Source organism: Notolabrus celidotus, chromosome 16, assembly GCF_009762535.1.
Source record: "Notolabrus celidotus isolate fNotCel1 chromosome 16, fNotCel1.pri, whole genome shotgun sequence".
NCBI lineage: Eukaryota > Metazoa > Chordata > Actinopteri > Labriformes > Labridae > Notolabrus > Notolabrus celidotus.
The window spans coordinates 12,164,622-12,182,199 of record NC_048287.1 but is presented as its reverse complement, the minus strand read 5'-3'; the positions used below and the strand labels follow the sequence as shown (position 1 = coordinate 12,182,199).

At 41.2% G+C, this 17,578-nt stretch overlaps 1 protein-coding gene across 1 annotated transcript in view; it reads left to right on the top strand.

Annotated features, from left to right (window-relative positions):
• Positions 1-2,513: 2,513 nt before the first annotated feature.
• The window catches only part of col16a1 (collagen, type XVI, alpha 1), a 79,679-nt gene continuing 64,614 nt past the window's right edge, over positions 2,514-17,578 (top strand). Inside the window, 2 exon segments of the mRNA XM_034704987.1 lie at positions 2,514-2,727; positions 8,004-8,130. Coding sequence (XP_034560878.1) covers positions 8,055-8,130 — 76 coding nt within the window. The 5' untranslated portion in view covers positions 2,514-2,727; positions 8,004-8,054.

Here is a 17,578-nt window from a genome sequence, read left to right as displayed (position 1 = left end):
GGTAACTCTCTGCAACTCTTGATACCCCATAGATCCTCCTGGAATGTGAGCATGTTGTTCACTGTCTCCAGAGTGAACTACGCTCATGTTCTTGTTCATGAGTTTCAAATTGAGTGAAATTCAGTTCAACGTTCACCAAATATAAGTGCGTTCAAAGAACTGAAAAGAAGCCACAACACTAAAGATCAAGTTATTAAAACAAGTCCATTCTGAGAAAATCAATCAGATCCTTGCAGCTGAAATCACATGTTTTCTTCTATCTTCTTTCCAATTGTATTTACCAAAAACTTGATATGATAGGTGTCGATTATATTGTGATCTTTTGTTTCTTTGAAGGTTATCAACCAGATATGAATCCTGCTGTTAAAATCCAATGAACTGAAAAGTGAAAAGCTTAATAAATGGAAAATAGAGGAGTGATTTGTCCTGAGCGTCCTCTCATGTGTACCAGGCCTTTTTCAAGTTTGGGAAGAAGCTGACAAATCAAACATTACTTGACAATAAGAAATATCTACAGCCAAAGCCTCTGAAAGGCCATACTGAAGCACAGGACTACTTGAGCTACATGCTAACAGGCTTACACAGCATGATAATGTCATTAGTTAGCTTCAGGGTAAACATGTTATAGATTTCCAATTTTCTTGTTACCTGGATCATGATTGGCTAACATTTTTGAAAGGCAATGGACAGTGTACTGAACAAAAACCTCAGAATTGTTTGTGCCATACATTTCACACAAAAAAATACAAAAAGAGAAAAAAAGTCACAGGACATGTAAAATGACACATCATCTTGGAAGCATGAACTAATTTGCTGAGGTGAGTGTCAATACATCATTTACTTTGATCAGGTGGAAATGGTAATTGTACTTGTACTTTTCTAGTCTTTCTGACCACTCGAAGCGCTTTTACACTACTCGAATCCACCCATTCACACACTGATGGTAGAGGCTGCTATAGTAAGGGACCACCAGTATTAGCTAATCTCATTCGAACACATTCACACGCTGCTGACCAACAGCGGGCGCAATCTGGGGATCAGTGTCTTGCCCAAGGACACTTCGATATATGACTGCCGGAGCTGGGATCGAGCCGCCAACCTTCCAATTGATAGACCACCGACTCTACCCACAAGAGAAACGAAAAATGTTCTCAAATTTGATTAGCAAACTCTGGACTCTGAATATCTTTGTTGACAAGGGTACATTGAGAAGCTAGTAAATCTGCAAATATAAATTTTGTATTTTCATTTGCCAAGACTAAAACTGCTGTACAGACGATTTCGAAGGTTATACAAACCACATGGATTAAAGAGAACAGTTCTTTAAATAAATAATATCACTGCTATACTAATCATTCAGTATTAAAATTCCAAAACAGGGTATTAGGATGTTTTTACAGGCTTAGAAAGTAGATGTTTACCCTCTCACAAATAAAAATTATAACACATTTTTGTCCGTTCATCCTATTGTGCCACCAGCACTCGTAAAAACACACTTTTGACCATGTAGGCTATTCCACAGTTTGCAGCTGAATTTGTTTGTTGCCATTGAAGACGTTAGCTTAAAAGAGGTCACATTTGGTTCAACATGATAGTTAAAGGTTGCAGCACTGCAAAGCAGCTGCGGAAGACGTTAGTGTTAACATCTTGTTTCTCCATTCATGAGTCGAAAAGGCAGTGCTGGAATTCAGAGTTGTTGTCAAGGCTTCTCTTTTATTCTTCTGTTGACATGCTTTTATTTCCCTGATGCTAGAGGTTAATGCTAATGACAAAGTCACAGATAATAGTTGGTAGTGGTGCTGACCTCTGAGTAGAGGAGAGAAGTAAATACGTTGAAGGTGGGAGCCCTTCTCTGTACCTATTCAACCACAGCAGCAGAGGAGGCAGACATAAATCAAACGCCAAAGTGATATTTATTCGCCTCCTGAACTATTTACTAACTGACAATAAAGGCCAAATTTATGTGGCAGTTCCGAGTGTTTCAGGGCTGCAAACTGGGGGGGCACTTTATGGATGGGATGCAACAAAAAACGGTGATAAAACAATATGGAAGCTGTAGACCTGGCTGTCAATCAAGGGTAAGCAGGATAAGTAAGTTCATAAATGTAAATGGATTAATACGTCTTTATAATACACAAGCCATGCTCCCATAAGGTCATAGTCTGGACAGAATGGCAGCAAGTCTTTTCATTTAACCTTGATCAAACAGTGAGAGGTGAAGAGGAAGAAAAGGAAATGAGGCTATGGTGACGGCAAAGAGAGAAGGAGTAAAGGAGGGAATTTCCTTCAGAGAGAGGGAGGTTGGACAAGAGTAGAGGAGAAAGTGTTGTAAGGAGGTAGGGAAAGATCGAGAGTGGAAGAAGAAAAAGTTAGGAGAAACCGAGAGAGAGAGAGAGACCAAGAGAGAGAGAGAGAGAGAGAGAGAGAGAGAGAGAGAGAGAGAGAGAGGGGAGTTGATTAGAAGCAGGGCGCGCGAGGGAGAGAGAGAGAGATAGAAAGAGGGGAGGGGAAAAGTTCGACACGGACAATCCGCAGAAACTTTTTTCTTCTTCCCTTTCTCCGTGGAAGAAGCCTCAAGAGAAAAAAAGTGAAGAGGACAAAACCCAACACTGGATTACTTTTGATTTCCATCGCAGTAGGGGCTTTTCAAACTGCTCTCTGGATAAATTTTGCGCATTTTTAACGGATAATGTGGTCCTAAATTAGTGGATAAATCATCAGTTGAAGGTATGTTTTAACGACTTTGATAGTGGTTTTAAGGATGCATTAAACGCCAAAACTCTACTTTAAAAAGTGTTGTTTTTTCCCACATAATCGTTGCAGTAAAGGCACAAGTATAGCCTTGAAGTTTGGAAAGTTACTTTGGAGAAAGTTTTGTAGTTACTCTTTACTTCAACAGGCAGACTGCTTATACCGTGCATCACATTGGATTGTTATGCAGCATTTAAGATGATAAATAAAATAAACTCACAATGCAAGATCTGTGGGATTATCTTACTATGACACTTAAGAAGACTGCAATCAAGCTACTGTTGTATCCACACAGAGGGTTTCACAAATCCTTATATTATTTTTTTTATTGTTGGATTTTCCAATAGTTATAGACCACAACCAGTTGGTATGCAGCTGCTGGCAGACATGAGGCTGATTTTCCTTTCATATCCAAGCCAGGCCTCAATACAGCACATTATTGGATGACTTAATACTGTAAATCTCCATGGCCTGAATCCAACCCCTGTGGCATGGAACAGCCTCCAAGCAGAGCAGCACTGTTGGGATCTGCTTCATGCATATCATTCAAGCTAAGTAATGTCTGAGCAGTGGACAGGACTGATCTGATATCAGTTTTCAAAATCTAACTTTTTCACTCTCATGGAAGAGATGAAAAAGTGCTGCAGGGGAAGCTTTGACGCTGAAGCTGCCACATCTGTTTTTCTCATGACTAAGCCATCCCATGTTTGCAAGCTTTTTGCATCCTGTTTCTGCACCCCACAAGAAAGCCTCCTGGGAGTTCTGGAAAGTTTTGTTCAAGCCCCCTCTCCCCGAAATGTGGAAAAACTCTGTGCTGCATGTGTTTAATTCACCAGAGAGCTGCTTCTCTGGAGATAGCAAGATTTATTTGACTGATCTGGCTCATTCTCTCCAGTGTTGCTTCCTCACCTTCAGATATCTGTTCTTGAAAGGCCATTTAAAAGCAGCACATTTAAAGAGCCACAGACTCTGAAAAGCTTAGAAATCCTTGTAGTCTGCAGTTTCTCCAGGGACACTCTACCCCTGCAGTAACAGGTTCTGCTCCCTCTTCAGTGCCTGGGGAATAAAGCCCTGTAAACGTTACAAATGGCCATCCTTGAATTTAACCGCACATTTAGTGTTGCTCAGTTAACCTGTTGCAGGCTGTGGGCAGTGCATCTCTTTCACTTACTGCTCAACACGTTCAGTCTGTGTTATGGGCCTGCAGCTAATTGCATCATCCGCTTGACTTTTGAACTTATTCCGATCAGCCAGCACATTAATTAGAAATGTAAAGATGAAGAAGAGCAGCAGGTCAACTGCTTGCTGAAGGCGACCAAATCAAGCATGGAGATATCACTTTATGTCATTACTTATATAAAAGGTAAGGACACTTTTAGGCAGCCCTGAGTTGAGGAGTTGGATGTCTTTATCAAACACTCCTTACTTTTGTTTGCAATCTGCAACTGTACTGGCCTGTCTCTCATTCACAAATATTCATGTACAGGCCCTGAACACTGCCCTGAATGTGAGACTAGTAAAAACATGCCTCAGTCTGTCTTTAGTGTCTTACAGTATTGGACTGCCTTTGCAAGATTGTAAGCTTCTATTGCCTCTTGTCACTGGGTATCTGGAGTGTCCATCGAAGCCTCAGGACTTCTTTAATGACTTAAGTACACTGCTAGTTCCCCCGCTGTAACAGGCCTGCATTGCATTCTCATACTTGGCCTAAAGCACAAGTAAAGTTCAAGGAGCCAAGAGCATACGTGTACATTTCATTATCCACATTTAACATTCATCACAAAGGCTATCGTACCTTCTATCTGGTAAACACAGATCTGGAAGTGAAAAAGATGGCATCATGATGAAATAAGTCATTACTCATCGACTGTTTAAAATTCATTTTGTCATGCCAGCTGACTGGCTCCATGGCTAGCAAAGTTCTTCTATCAACCAGTTTTGGTCCAGGCACAAGTCATGACCCCAAGAAAATGAGTCTTTATTAAAGTACAGACAACTTACAGACCTCAATCATGATACTAGTTTTTTTTTTTAATGCAAAACAGTTTTGTGAACTAACTAAACTAGTTAAAATGCCAACAGCTGGGTACAGACATCACTGCTTCCCAGAGGACAATCTTTGGTTATCATCTGATCTTTTCTCCAACACCACCTTAAGGTCTAAATATGTGGTCTTGGGGTCCAAGAGGTTTGGTTTGTTAGGATTCTTAATTGATCGCATACAAGTTCCATACATTGAGTAAAATAGCAGTCCTCCTTATGATAAATAATAATACTATAGGGGAGTTGACTTGGAGGTGGACTCAAATTTAAGGTCTACAGCAACACTGCAAGCTGCATGTACATGTTTGCCGATGCATGCCTGATGTGCACACTGGGAAAAAAAGGGAGTAAAAACAGCATGTATGTTGCATGTTGTCATGTATGTGACTGATGAGGAACAATAAGACCGAGCATCAGCTATGCAATACATACATGCTAGAATCAAGTGTGCAGTTTTGGTAGATGGGCCTTTGAAGTGCAGACAGTCTGATAACAATTTCCGTGCTTCACTCAGATGTTGGAACATGAACACATGAACTTTGGCAGACCACAGTGCTGACCCACATTAGGTCTAGTAGACATGGGAAACCATGAATTCTCTTCCAGTACTGCCTCTTAGATCCACAATCATAAATAAGATAAGCCTTATCGTAATGGCTTTTTGTCATTGAATGGGAGCATGCAAATACCTGCACATTGGCTGCTTTTCAGTCAACTTTTTGGTAACTTTTCAACGAACTTTCTGTTAAGAATAGTTTTCCTGGAGGAGACAGGAGTCACAACCTCTCAAGACAGATCAGTAGATTGTTTTCACAGCACTGCACCCAAAGCAGCCCTCGCTGTATGTGTTTGTATGAGTGAGACAGAGCTGGGTAAATTGGAAGCTGATACCCTGTGAGCGAGCTGTCCATCAATCTTTATGTTTAGGAATGCTGCGAGAGACAGCTGGAAAAGCAGTGAACCCTCAAATATTACACGACTGGCACATTTATGCCGGGTTCTCCCATTTAAACAGATGCAAAGCAGTCTAAGCAGCGGGCTTCTGGTTCACTGTTATTTAATCATCCGTGGCTCGGTAGCTAATAAGCAATTCTCTTGTCAAGCCATAGAGAGGACATGTTTCATTTAACTCCGTAAGAGTGTGTTCCTCTAAACAGGCTCGTGTTGGGGCTGTTATTCCATCTGTAAGCGGCAGCAATGATGATGAAATGTGTGACAACAAAAATTGCTAAGCACTGAACACAAATTACCTACTTCCATTGTTATACAGAGCAGTCTCAGTGCATCTTTTGTCTGTGTATCCAAGCCATAAAATGCCAGGAACTGATAGATTTACTGGATTCAGAAAACAGGCAATAGTTCATGACCTAGAACTGAAATGATTCCTTAAACTATTGGGTGGCTCCATCTTCAAGGGAGACACATTTTTGTCATCAAAAGAAGGGATGAAGGCTGTGTTGTGACTGTCCCTGTTGGTCACCACTTCTGTCTAGCGCTCATGCTCAGGCCTGTAGTGCTGGAAGACTTTCAAAATCTGTCACTGTTTTCCTTCCTGTATTGGCCTCGTACTCAGTGACCCGATCACTCGCAGGTCCGCTTACTGGGCTTATGGCCAGCCCAGCGGCCAAGCCCAGTGTCCTAACCCTGTGCTGGCTTTATCTGCTATGGCCAGATGGGTGGCCGTGGAGCCGCAGATGGAGTACAAAAAGAGAATAGAAAGAGGCGTCCATGGCAGAGCATATTAGGAAGCTTTCTAAACTGTTTTGGATTATAGCCAGACAATAATAGCAATGAGCTGTAACTTTTCCTTCAGCCTGTGTTCTCTGGACTGTGATGCATTATGTATTATGTACTGTGTGAACTTTCTTATTATTGTGATCATGTGGCATGAAGCCTGTAATAACGGCTGCAGCTTTGGAGTGCTCAAACTCAGCTGTCTCCAACTTTGATTAACCTTCCACCCAACCAACTACAAGGGGAAACTGTTATTTTTTAAAAGCTATTTCTTGCTTTCTAGCTTGCAGCTACTGTCTATGTTATCATCGGTTGTACACAGAGAACATGCACACTAGCATGATCTTGCTAGCCCTGCTAACCTGGCATTTAAAAGTTGTAAGGAAACAGAATAATTCAGCATCATTGTCCTTTTTCTTACACAACATAATTTGCAACATTTTCCTACACCACATTGTCTGTTAGCAGCATGCTACTGAAGCAGGTCAAGCTAGATGCTATTCACACCGTGTCCTCGAACCAAGCAGGACGCGCCACATTGTGTACCCCCCGGGGGAGCGTGGGGGTCATTACGGGCAGACAGGACAGGTGTGCGCGCAGAGACACAGTCTGCTTGCCTGCCTGCCTTGAGGGCCCCGCTGTACCTGTAAACACTGCAGAGTTATGGGGTCCTCACACATGCTGGGGGCAAGTCCAGGTCAGCTGGGATGTGTTTATATGAGTGTGAGTGGGCGGTTTCGATGTGTTGGTGCACGTACATTCTTGTGTGTGTGGTTGTGATAAAGGGGTTGTAGAGTGGGGGACCTTGGAGAGTGTATAGTTATTATTTAGACGTGGCACTCATGTTTATGTGTGCTTGCATGTGTGTGTGTGTGCTTGTTATTAAGCCACGTGGAAGCATCTGGTGCAACACAACCCCGGCTCCAGTAGAATAGTCTCCAGATGTGTTTGTGTGTTTTGGCCCCACTGTCTGTTTGACTGTGGACCAAGCAGCCTGCATGTAAATCATTGTGCTTTCATGTGTGTGTATTCCTGTGTTGTCTTGCACATGCTGTCTTTATCTGTTGTTTTCTCTCTGTCTGACTTTGAGACTCTTCTCTGCTATGGTTGTATGTGCGTGTGTGCTTTAGTGTACTCTGTCAGACATATTTCCATGCATGTGAGTGTGCGTGCGTATAAAGCAGCTGCCCAGTCAAAGGCCAACCAGATGGACAGGATAATGACTATGATCACACTTTATAGAGTTACACTCCTTAATGAGGGACATTCTGCTTAATTCATATGCCACTAACAAAGCCAGCATCATACCACATAATCAACATATCAACTGTGACTGACTCATAAATATACATCAACGTCTATTTAGGCGTTAAGCGCAGCTGTCGGCACACTGAGCAGACTGGGTGGCATGTCGACTGAACGTGGGAAGGATTTGACTTTTTGACTTTCTCTTTTTCTCTTTGTTCATCCATCAGCTGGTGGTGGAGGCCAGGTGAGGTGAGGTGTTTCTTCAGAGGAGGGAAACCATGTTGCTCCTCTGCTCCTGTCTGACGCTGTTGGCCATTAGCTTCGGATCATGTGACACGCTGACATCAGTGCAAGGTGAGTGTCCTCCTTCCTGCTGTACTTGTAATTAATGTCATGTGGTTTTCAGAACTAAGAGCTTTGCTTGAACAGAAAGATTGGCTTGAACTATACTCATACTTTTTACTCTTGTATCTGACTTTTATCAGCTGCTGTTGAGCTTAGCATAGCATTACGACTACAAACAGAGGGAAAGCAGCTAGCGGTTTGCTCCTCAGCACAAAGATTGTTGGCGACTTCCAAAGGAGCTGGTTGGAGACTCCCTTGGTTGCTCCACAACACAGTGGAAGGGTGCGTTCGAGAAAGTCAAACAAATAACCCTAAGTCCTTTTATATCCACTTTTTCTTAATCTTGAAAGAAAAAGTCACAGGGTTAAGGAGTGTAGAAGAAAGAGTTAGGAATGACAACAAAAAGTTGAATTCACCAAAGTGTGCAGGGGCGTGGAGACATGACATGGGGAGCATGTAGGGCAGGGGGGAACATGGAGTACAGAGCTGTTGTCTTGATGTTGGAATCTTTTTCACTGCGGAACATTAAACAAACTAGACGTGCGTACTAGCAAGGGTGTTCATTCAAACACAGAGCCGACAGGATGTACTGATGTCTGAGGGTTGGCAAGAAAAACGTCTGAATCTCCTGAATAAACAAGACAGGTGATGAAGCCTCTCACGCTTGGTCTCAGAGGAAATGCAACGGGAGATGAGGGGAGACTGATGTTTTGGTTCCAATAGTGACCCTGTTACCTTACCACTGTGAGCAGATGTTGAATACGGACCAATTTTTGTCACACGTTTACACACACAAGTCTTCAAAGATGTATCCTTGTATCCTTTCGCAATATAATAAAAAACAAAGAAAGAGACATTTGCAAGTTCAGTTTGAATCCTCTTTCCGCAATAATGTCAACCACAGACACTGAAAGTTAACATGGATACAAGTAAAAACAAAACACCTGAGTATATTTTGTGTCTGAAACGTTAGCAGCTGACAGTATGAGACCCAACAAATTAAGACCACACTTTAAAACATTACACCCAGTCCCGTCAAAAAAAATCACTCAAGTTTTTTTGCAGAAATCTTGGTGAATACCATCAGCCGCCACGTAATTTCATGCATCACTTCGTACTTTGTATGAAGCAACTATTCTTCTTGTGGGTTTCATGAAATCTGCATCACTTCTTACTTTGTATGAAGCAATTAATCTGCTACCCGAAAAAACGACAATCTACTGCAGGTGGACTCCAATAAGTGTTCATTTTTTACCATGTTGTTTCATACAGCCACATAAAACTCAATGATTAATGTGACATCATTCAGGGTTTCCCAAGTTAAGAGGCATAATGTCTGCTCAGGACCAGGCAACCTTCAGCCCCTGTGATAGTCTGAAGATCTGAGAACACCTGTGAGATTTATTCATTACTTCTACATCTCTTTTTTTTTACTGTACCTAAGTATTGAAATCATCTGATAGGTTGTATGTTACCTTTAACACAAGCTGTAGGCTTCTATGTCCTGTTTTATTTAGGCCTGTGTCTTCTGATGTTAATATGAGGCTATTGTAGTCTCCACTGTCTTTGACTTACTATCAGCTTGTAAATAATGTGGGAAGCACTGTTAACTGCAAATGAAAACGCTCCATCGTCAAAGATGAGCATTTATTTATTTATGTATTGAAATGATGATGGACTAGCGATTGAGTTTCGTGTATGCCTCATTAAAGTCATCTTAACAGTATAAACCACACCTAATCTTGGTAGTGGTTTAACTTTAACTGCACCAATTTGTTTAATATGAAAGGAAGGACACAAATGCTCTTTGAATTATTGATTGTAAGATATCACTCTTCCTACCTTCTCACCCTCTTTATTTACATGAAGCATACATTTGATGAAGTGAAAGTGATTGTTTAATCCAGGGAAAATGACTTCAAATCAACTGCTGTCAAGCACTGTAGAGAGGTATGTTACTTTTACTACATGGCAGACACTCAAACACTTTCACTCAATTATAAACCTTCCTAGCCAAAGAGGACTATTCGAATGGACTCAAAAACTGCATCAAGAAATCACCTACCATTAAAACCCACTGTGAAACTACATCTTGCACACCTCGTATACTCTTACTCTGTGATACTTAAAAATACTAGTTGGTAGATTTGGTTGCCTGTTTTAGCTCTAGAAGGGTATGCTTTATGCTTTTTATCTCATGCTATATGCTAACTTAAGCTCAATCCTGCTGGCTCTAGCTGGATATTTACACTGAGACTTCTGTGAGCTATTAATACTTTCATCTCCCGGCTAAAGTAAATTCAGTCTATTCTAAAAATGTTAAATAATAGCTTTTTAAAATCATACTTCATTGACATTTATTTAAATTGGATAAAAAGCTAATTTAAAAAAGAAGGGCCTGTGTACACTATGGCTGTTTTTTTTTTTTTTTTGCACTGCCAGCACCAGTTTTCTCTAAAACAATGCAATTAGTGCTCCACAACTCAGCAGCCTTTTATACCTGCACTCAAAATGCTATTGGTTGAAAAGTCTAGATTTACACGACATCACTCATCAATGTCACTTGTCCCTCACAAACCAGTCAAACTCATTAGGGGCATGACAATAATTCTGAAATGTGTCACCAACAATGATGGAGGAAAAAAAAAGGCATGCTCTCGCTCATGCACTCAGACCCATTTTCCAGATGAAGAGCTGCTGCTGATCTAAAACAGCCCAAGCTGAGTCTCTTCTATGCTAACATGCTAACTGTTGTGATACCTGCCGGTCCGTCTTCTTCTGTGGTGTCATCTGTGATGAATGGCCTTCGTCTTTGTTTTACTGCCCTCTACTGGTCTGGTGGTGTAGTGCATTTACTTTTTATTTACTCCATATGTCACTGGCCTGATTTGCACAATCTACCCGGGGCTTTGGCCCCGCGGTTGAAACGCAGACAACAATGGGGGGCACAGAACCTTTTAGTTGAGGGTAAAGTAGTTCTGGGGGCTGAAAGACCCGGGAACTCTTGGTCGAAATGCACCTCAGGTATATGATGCCTGTTTGATTTTGTTTTGGACCTAAAATTTCATCAAGTATAACCCAACACTTAGCGTACAGAGCAATTTAAATCAGATTTCAAGTCACTACTAAAAAAAGTAGAAATACAATGATCAAAGCCAATGTGGGCTTTATCAAGCTACTTATTAATCCAGTATGATTACATAGCTTGCGATTAATTGCTTTCAACCAACCTCTTATCAGAACAGTCCCCATATTTCCATTTAAAAGCAAAAAAGAAAATGACGATCAAAAGTTCACTAAGAGTTGTATCTCAATTTTTTTCAAAATTTCAATCTGGAGTTGTATGCTGACTAACTCCGCAGCCCATCAGAGTTTGATGGACCTGCTTCTGTCTCTGTCGCAGTATGTGTATGTGACTTGTGTGCATGATGGAGCCTGAGGTTAAAATGAAAGTGGACTTTAAATTACAGCTTCTGTATGCTTGATGTTGGTTGCTGTGGGTGGCAGGATGGTTAAGCTGTGGGAAGAAGGCGTGTGTGTTTACCATCTGTGGTTTTGTTCCGTCTCATGAGCCATCAATCATCCTGAGTTTTTGTGTATTTGTATAGGAGGAAACATGATATTTGTCTATTGGCTCATATATGAAATTATAGCTTTTTAAATATGTTATGGCGCCGTCTTTTTTGTGTGTCGTGGATCAAAGTGTTTGTGACAAAGACAAAAAAAAGAAAATCAAGAAATCAAGAGGTAGACAGGTGAAGAGAAATGTCTTTTATTTTCTTGTTTTATTTATTTATTTAACTCTGAACTGTCATACTTTTTCATCACAATGTCGGCTTGTTCTCAGGGGCCCGCTCTGTAATATCACTTGGGGAAGCGAGAAATCCTCTATAGCTCCCACAGCTCTGAAGGGAGCTTTGTGGATGTGGTGGTCCCTCCTGGGAGACCCTTGTCAGAGATTTTCAGATGAGACTGAGTCAGCCTGCAGCTCCCTGGAGTCCTTCCCCCAGTGGTTGGAGGAAAGTGCAGCTATAACATTTTGTCACACCAAGCACCACACACACACACACACACACACACACACACACACACACACACACACACACACATACACACACACATACACACACTGTATTCCTCTGACTCATCCAAATCTCCACTTGCTGGTAATTTGCTGACATTACAGCAGGGACGTAGGTTTAAGTAAAACTAGTGTTGAGGAGATGAGCAGGATGATTGCACTGCAGTTCTGCAGAGTATAACTGAGAGACTGGTCCCCATAACTGCATTTACTATCTGAAATTCCCTGCCTTTGGTAAAGTGTGTCTTGGGTCTTACTGTGCACCATGTTCCCTATCCAGTCTGAAGTAATATTTTTATGTATTGGTTACTTTTGACTCAGTTTCCTTCTGTGTGTGTTTGTGCGTAATGTAATGTTATCCGTGCCAAAGCATTGCAGTAACATCTGCACTGACACAGAAATCAGAAAGGACAAACGGCTTTCTGCAGAAAAAGATGGTATACCCACAAACCTGGGACTGTTTAAGTGAAAACTGTTCCCCATTTTATTCTATGCTGATGATACTGAATTGATACCAGTGTTTCCCATAGAACACACTGTACTTGTGGTGGAGAAGGTGTCCATTGAAAATATTTAAGTACATTATCTTTATATCACGTTACGCATCTTTTCATTAATTAATTTAGAATACAAATATTGCTTTTTCTTTATCTTATTCCAGTGTGAGTGCTCACAAATGACTTCCAATTCCGTTATAACAAACAGGTGATCTTGCCTGCGGATGAGGCTTGTTAATGACAGTGTTTCGCAAGGATCTAAGATGCAACCAGCTGCATATTACTCTTAAAAGAGCAGCATGGAGACATCACACATCAATCAGTGCAATCACAGGAGGGGACGTACTCTAGGACCTCGCTCTCTCATCCCCAGCAGAAGAGCATGTGTTAGAAGCTGCAGGTTATCAGATGCAAGGGGCTGACTTGACCAGAGATGACACACATCAAAAAGATTTGTAAATAGTCAGCTTTACACTTTGGCAGCCCACCAAGGTATTGTGATTAGAAAACACTGGATTCTAGTCATATACATTGTTGTTAGTGCTTCTTAGATAAAGTAATGTCGCTGCATAAGGTTCGCTCTCTGTAAAAGGAATAAAAATGATACATGATTTATCAAAGGGCTTCAGTACTTTCTCAAAACAGAATCTGTAGGAATAGATTGGTATGCAAAAATCACAAGGAGTTAGCTATCAATAAGTCATTCAAAAGAAAAGTATTTCTTGTCTGTGTATATTTTTTTGTCAGATTAGGGTGGTAAAGCGTGCTGCAAACAACATTCATTCACCATGTTATTGGATGTGTATAACCATAGTCTGCAACTTTAATGATAAAGCTGAACCAATGCAGACTTATGCAGAGTAAAAGGTCAAAAGGTGTGTTTTATTGAATAAAGCTTGCAGGTATCAGATATATCTAACTAGAGCTTCAGGCTTGGACAAGTCAGTTTACTCAACAAAAAACAAAAATGAAAAGCCTGGGTATATTGAACTTCCTCCATGGTATAACCCACAGATCATGGTGGCAGACAGGCAAATAATCAATAAATGATCCCTTCAGACATTCAGCTCATCCTCAGGTGGACTTGTAGCACTTAAACAAACTGTAACGGGCACAGTGATCTGGCAGAATCTGGCTGAGCTGAGCTGGGTTCTTGTAGGATGGTGAGTGCCTGATTGCAGGCAGGTGTTCTGATTGGAGAACAGGTGCGCAGAGTGAAGGAGACAGAGGGCAAGAGGAGATGGGAGGATCAAAACATACAAAGCACTCTACATTTAGGGTTTGAAAGAAAACACACGTGAAAAAAGGAAAACCCTCTCAGACAGGCAGACAGATGTAAGACAGGAGGGTCTGACAGCATACAAGCTTACATGGCTATTCATTTCTTTGGCTTTTTGATTTTGGCCAACTTACAAAACAAAGTCTAATCATCACTCTCAATTAATCTCTGTTTCTGTCTTTGCCAGCCCATGGGAACAGTTCCTTGTTCTTTAGTTGATAAAAGCTGACTGTTGCTTTACAGCTGATAAAAGCTAACTGTTGCTGGACACGAATGAATGAGAGAGGTGAAGAAAACCACGGGCCTATGCTACGAAGCAAGGCTAACTGTATCTCATCCTGGCATACACTGTGTAAATTGAGGTTGATTCAGACCCAATTTTTGTGTTGCACAACTGATTTTGAAGGCAGGCTGAATTTCTGCCCGAACACATGCTATTTGTCATGAAATGTACAGAGAGGCACGAGAGCTGATCACGGCCCAATCAGGTGCCCTGCAACTGGCTGGTTGAATTTCTGGCATGTTAGAAATTGTGTTTGGCTGACTGCATCCTCTCGCACAGTGAAAGCAGAGCAGCAGCTTTTTTTTTTACCCATGAGGTATATTAAGGAATCTTTACTCCATTCACCTAAGCTGTGTTTGAACTTCACTGGCAAGAAATGAACTTGTGTAAAACAATTAAACGTGTAAGTGCTTCAGGGTTCAGGTTGCTTCATGAATGAACCTGTCCTGTGATGTCTCTGCTCTATACAGAGAGAATGTTAATAAAGTGCTTCACAAGACCTGCTGTCAAAATCAAAACGCACATGCTATTACTTTGAAACGCCATTAACAAAGTGGTCTAGAAATGACACACTAGAGGGTAAATAATAGCCCAATATTTCCAGTACACAGCCACATTTGTGGTGTGCGCAGCCTTCTAGGATGTTCTGCCTGAATTGATTGTTGTGAAAAGCGTAGACATTTGTGTCATGAGTCCACTGTATGTGTGTGTGAGCTTGTGAGATTGTGTTGAATGTTGGCCAGAGGCCTACAAGGGGAAAAATTTGTGAGCTCATCCTTCTAAAGTGCAGCGTTTTAAGTCTTTCCACTGCTCAGTGCTGCAATTTTATCTCTAAAAAACAAACAGGAATGTTCTCTCGTGTCTCTCTCATTTGGCCGAGAGGGCAAGTAAGAGACACTCTCTCCCCCTTTCTGTCTCAGTCCCTCCTTCTTTTTCATCTTAATCTCAGTTTGTAATATTTCATCACATTTTAGCCTCAAATTGACTAAAGTGAGTCATGGAACTGAGTCATCTACTCCGTAGCAGTCTCCCCCACATCCCCCCATATGTTCTGTGTTTAACAGTTCTGGAGCCTCGACTACTCCTCCTCTGACTCTGACTTTCTGCTGATCAGCAACCCAGTCCAATTATCTTGGGATGCCACATAGTAAAGCACATTCAATACCTACCATACTCTCTCCTGTAACAACCCACACACCACATACTCTCAGTTTGAGCACACCTCTGACCTCATCTCCTTAATGAAAGGACTTCGCAAAGTTTATGCTGCTTAAAAAACAGAGTAAAACTTCAGAGGCTGTTGGTTTCAGAATCCCCAGAGCACACCAAAGGCTCTGACACATTGCTTACTTTAGCTGGGATATTGAAGTGGTTGGGATAGAATTGCTTTTGTGCACATATTGTGATTTTGTCATCATAAATGCCTCAGTGGTAGATCTTTGTTCTGTCATCAGCCTCGAAGAGATTTTCTTTAAGTTATCTTACCCACAAGATAAGATTATGCAAGTTTGTCCCCATGTAACACCTTTTATTGGTAAGCCGCCCATGTCTTTTCTCCTTCAAAGTAGCGTTTCCTTCTTTAAAGACCTGAAATGTTCCGATTTTTTATCTTGGCAAAGTGAAGACATGGGAGAACACTCACAGCAGTGTGCTATGTGGCTGCCAGTGTAGTATCATTACCTGCTTTGGCAAGACTTAAACACAACCCATCAAAGAGGAAGTGAACCCAGCCAAGACCGTCCAATCTATTTAATGCTACACGCAGCTAATAGCAGGATCCCGGAGTTGCACGCATACTATGTGCTAATTAGCTTGTCAACAAGCAAATGCCTTTCTTTGATCACAGCTTGAGAGGGAAATGGGGTTCAAGTTCTGCAGTGTGTCCACCGCCAAACTGCCAAAGTGCTTGAGAACACAAGAGTCTGCTGAAATATCATCCATCATGGATATAGAAATAGTATGTGTCTTTTGTGAGGTAAATCTGAAGTGTACGATAAGTAGCTTTAGCCAAAGCATCACATAATGTGGTCATAGATAATTTAATGTAGTCATTTATTTCCCTATACAAATGCACATCATGTGTTCTTTAACTATTGATCAAGGTCTTCACTGTAAGACATCAGCCTTAGTTTTTCAAGCTAATGTTAGCATTGTAAAGCTTTATACTTGACCTCCATCAGTCTGAGCCAAGGCTTAGCTCAGCCTCATCTGGTTTTGTCATCTTCATTTATGCAATGTCAGCCTTGTTGTTCCATGTTAAAACATGGCTTAATAAACTTGAGCCTTGACATACTCAGCTTTAATATCATGGATCTAACCCACAGCAATGTAAAATGTAAGATTAGATCTTGTTGATGTCTCGTCTGTGTCTCCTAGCTGAAAAATTTAGACAGGGAGCCTCGTGAGAGCCCTGTGTGAGTTCTCTAGTATTTCTAACAGCATGTATGACTCATCAAAGTATGTCAAATCAGTGAAGAGCATGAGCTTTGTCAGAGGTCCTAAAATAACACAGAATTGAAGGTAATGAATAATGGGTTACTTTTGGTCATCCCAGGACAGAAATCCTATCGTTAACAAGGTATTATTGTAGAACAAAAAAAGGGTGCTAGGCTGTGTGTAAAGGGCAAGCTGCTTTTTTTCTGGAGATAACTTCCTCACCTCTCATTCCTTTCCCTTCACTTCCCTAACTCCTGTGCTCCCCTTTGTACCTTACTCTTCCACTCTCCACCTTTTCATCTCATCTGTTTCTCAACTTCTCATTGTGCTACCTGCCTGCCTGCAGCCAGGATTACTCCTGACAAAGCCTTCATCTTGATTCTGTCTGATGGAAATGGGGCACTGATGAACAACAGCAAAAGAAAAAGCAGAAAAAAAGAAACAGTAAGCCCTGATAAAAGGTAGATCCTAGCATATCTCAACTTCAAAAAAAGAGATAAGCTCTTGCTGTACAGTATGTGTGTGAATATGCAAGTGTCCTTTTTTGAAAAGCGGCACTCTCTTTGTAAGGCTGTGGAGAGAGTACTTTGTGCTGAGTTAGCGGATAAGAATTCAGGATGGACCTTTCCAGTTATAAATATACTTTGTATGACTATGTATGAGAAAGAGAGAGAGAGAAAGAAGATGGAAGTGTGCAATAAGGCTCAGAAGACTTGTTCTTGATTTTCTTGTATTCTCCCTGCAACTGTTCAGATGTCACATTTAATTCACGTAATTTCTCTTGACTTCTCATCTCAAGTTTCTACCAGCTTCCTACTGAACCGCTGCTTGACATCTATTTTCCACACCTTGATTTGTACATGCAGAGGGTAATGAGGGAA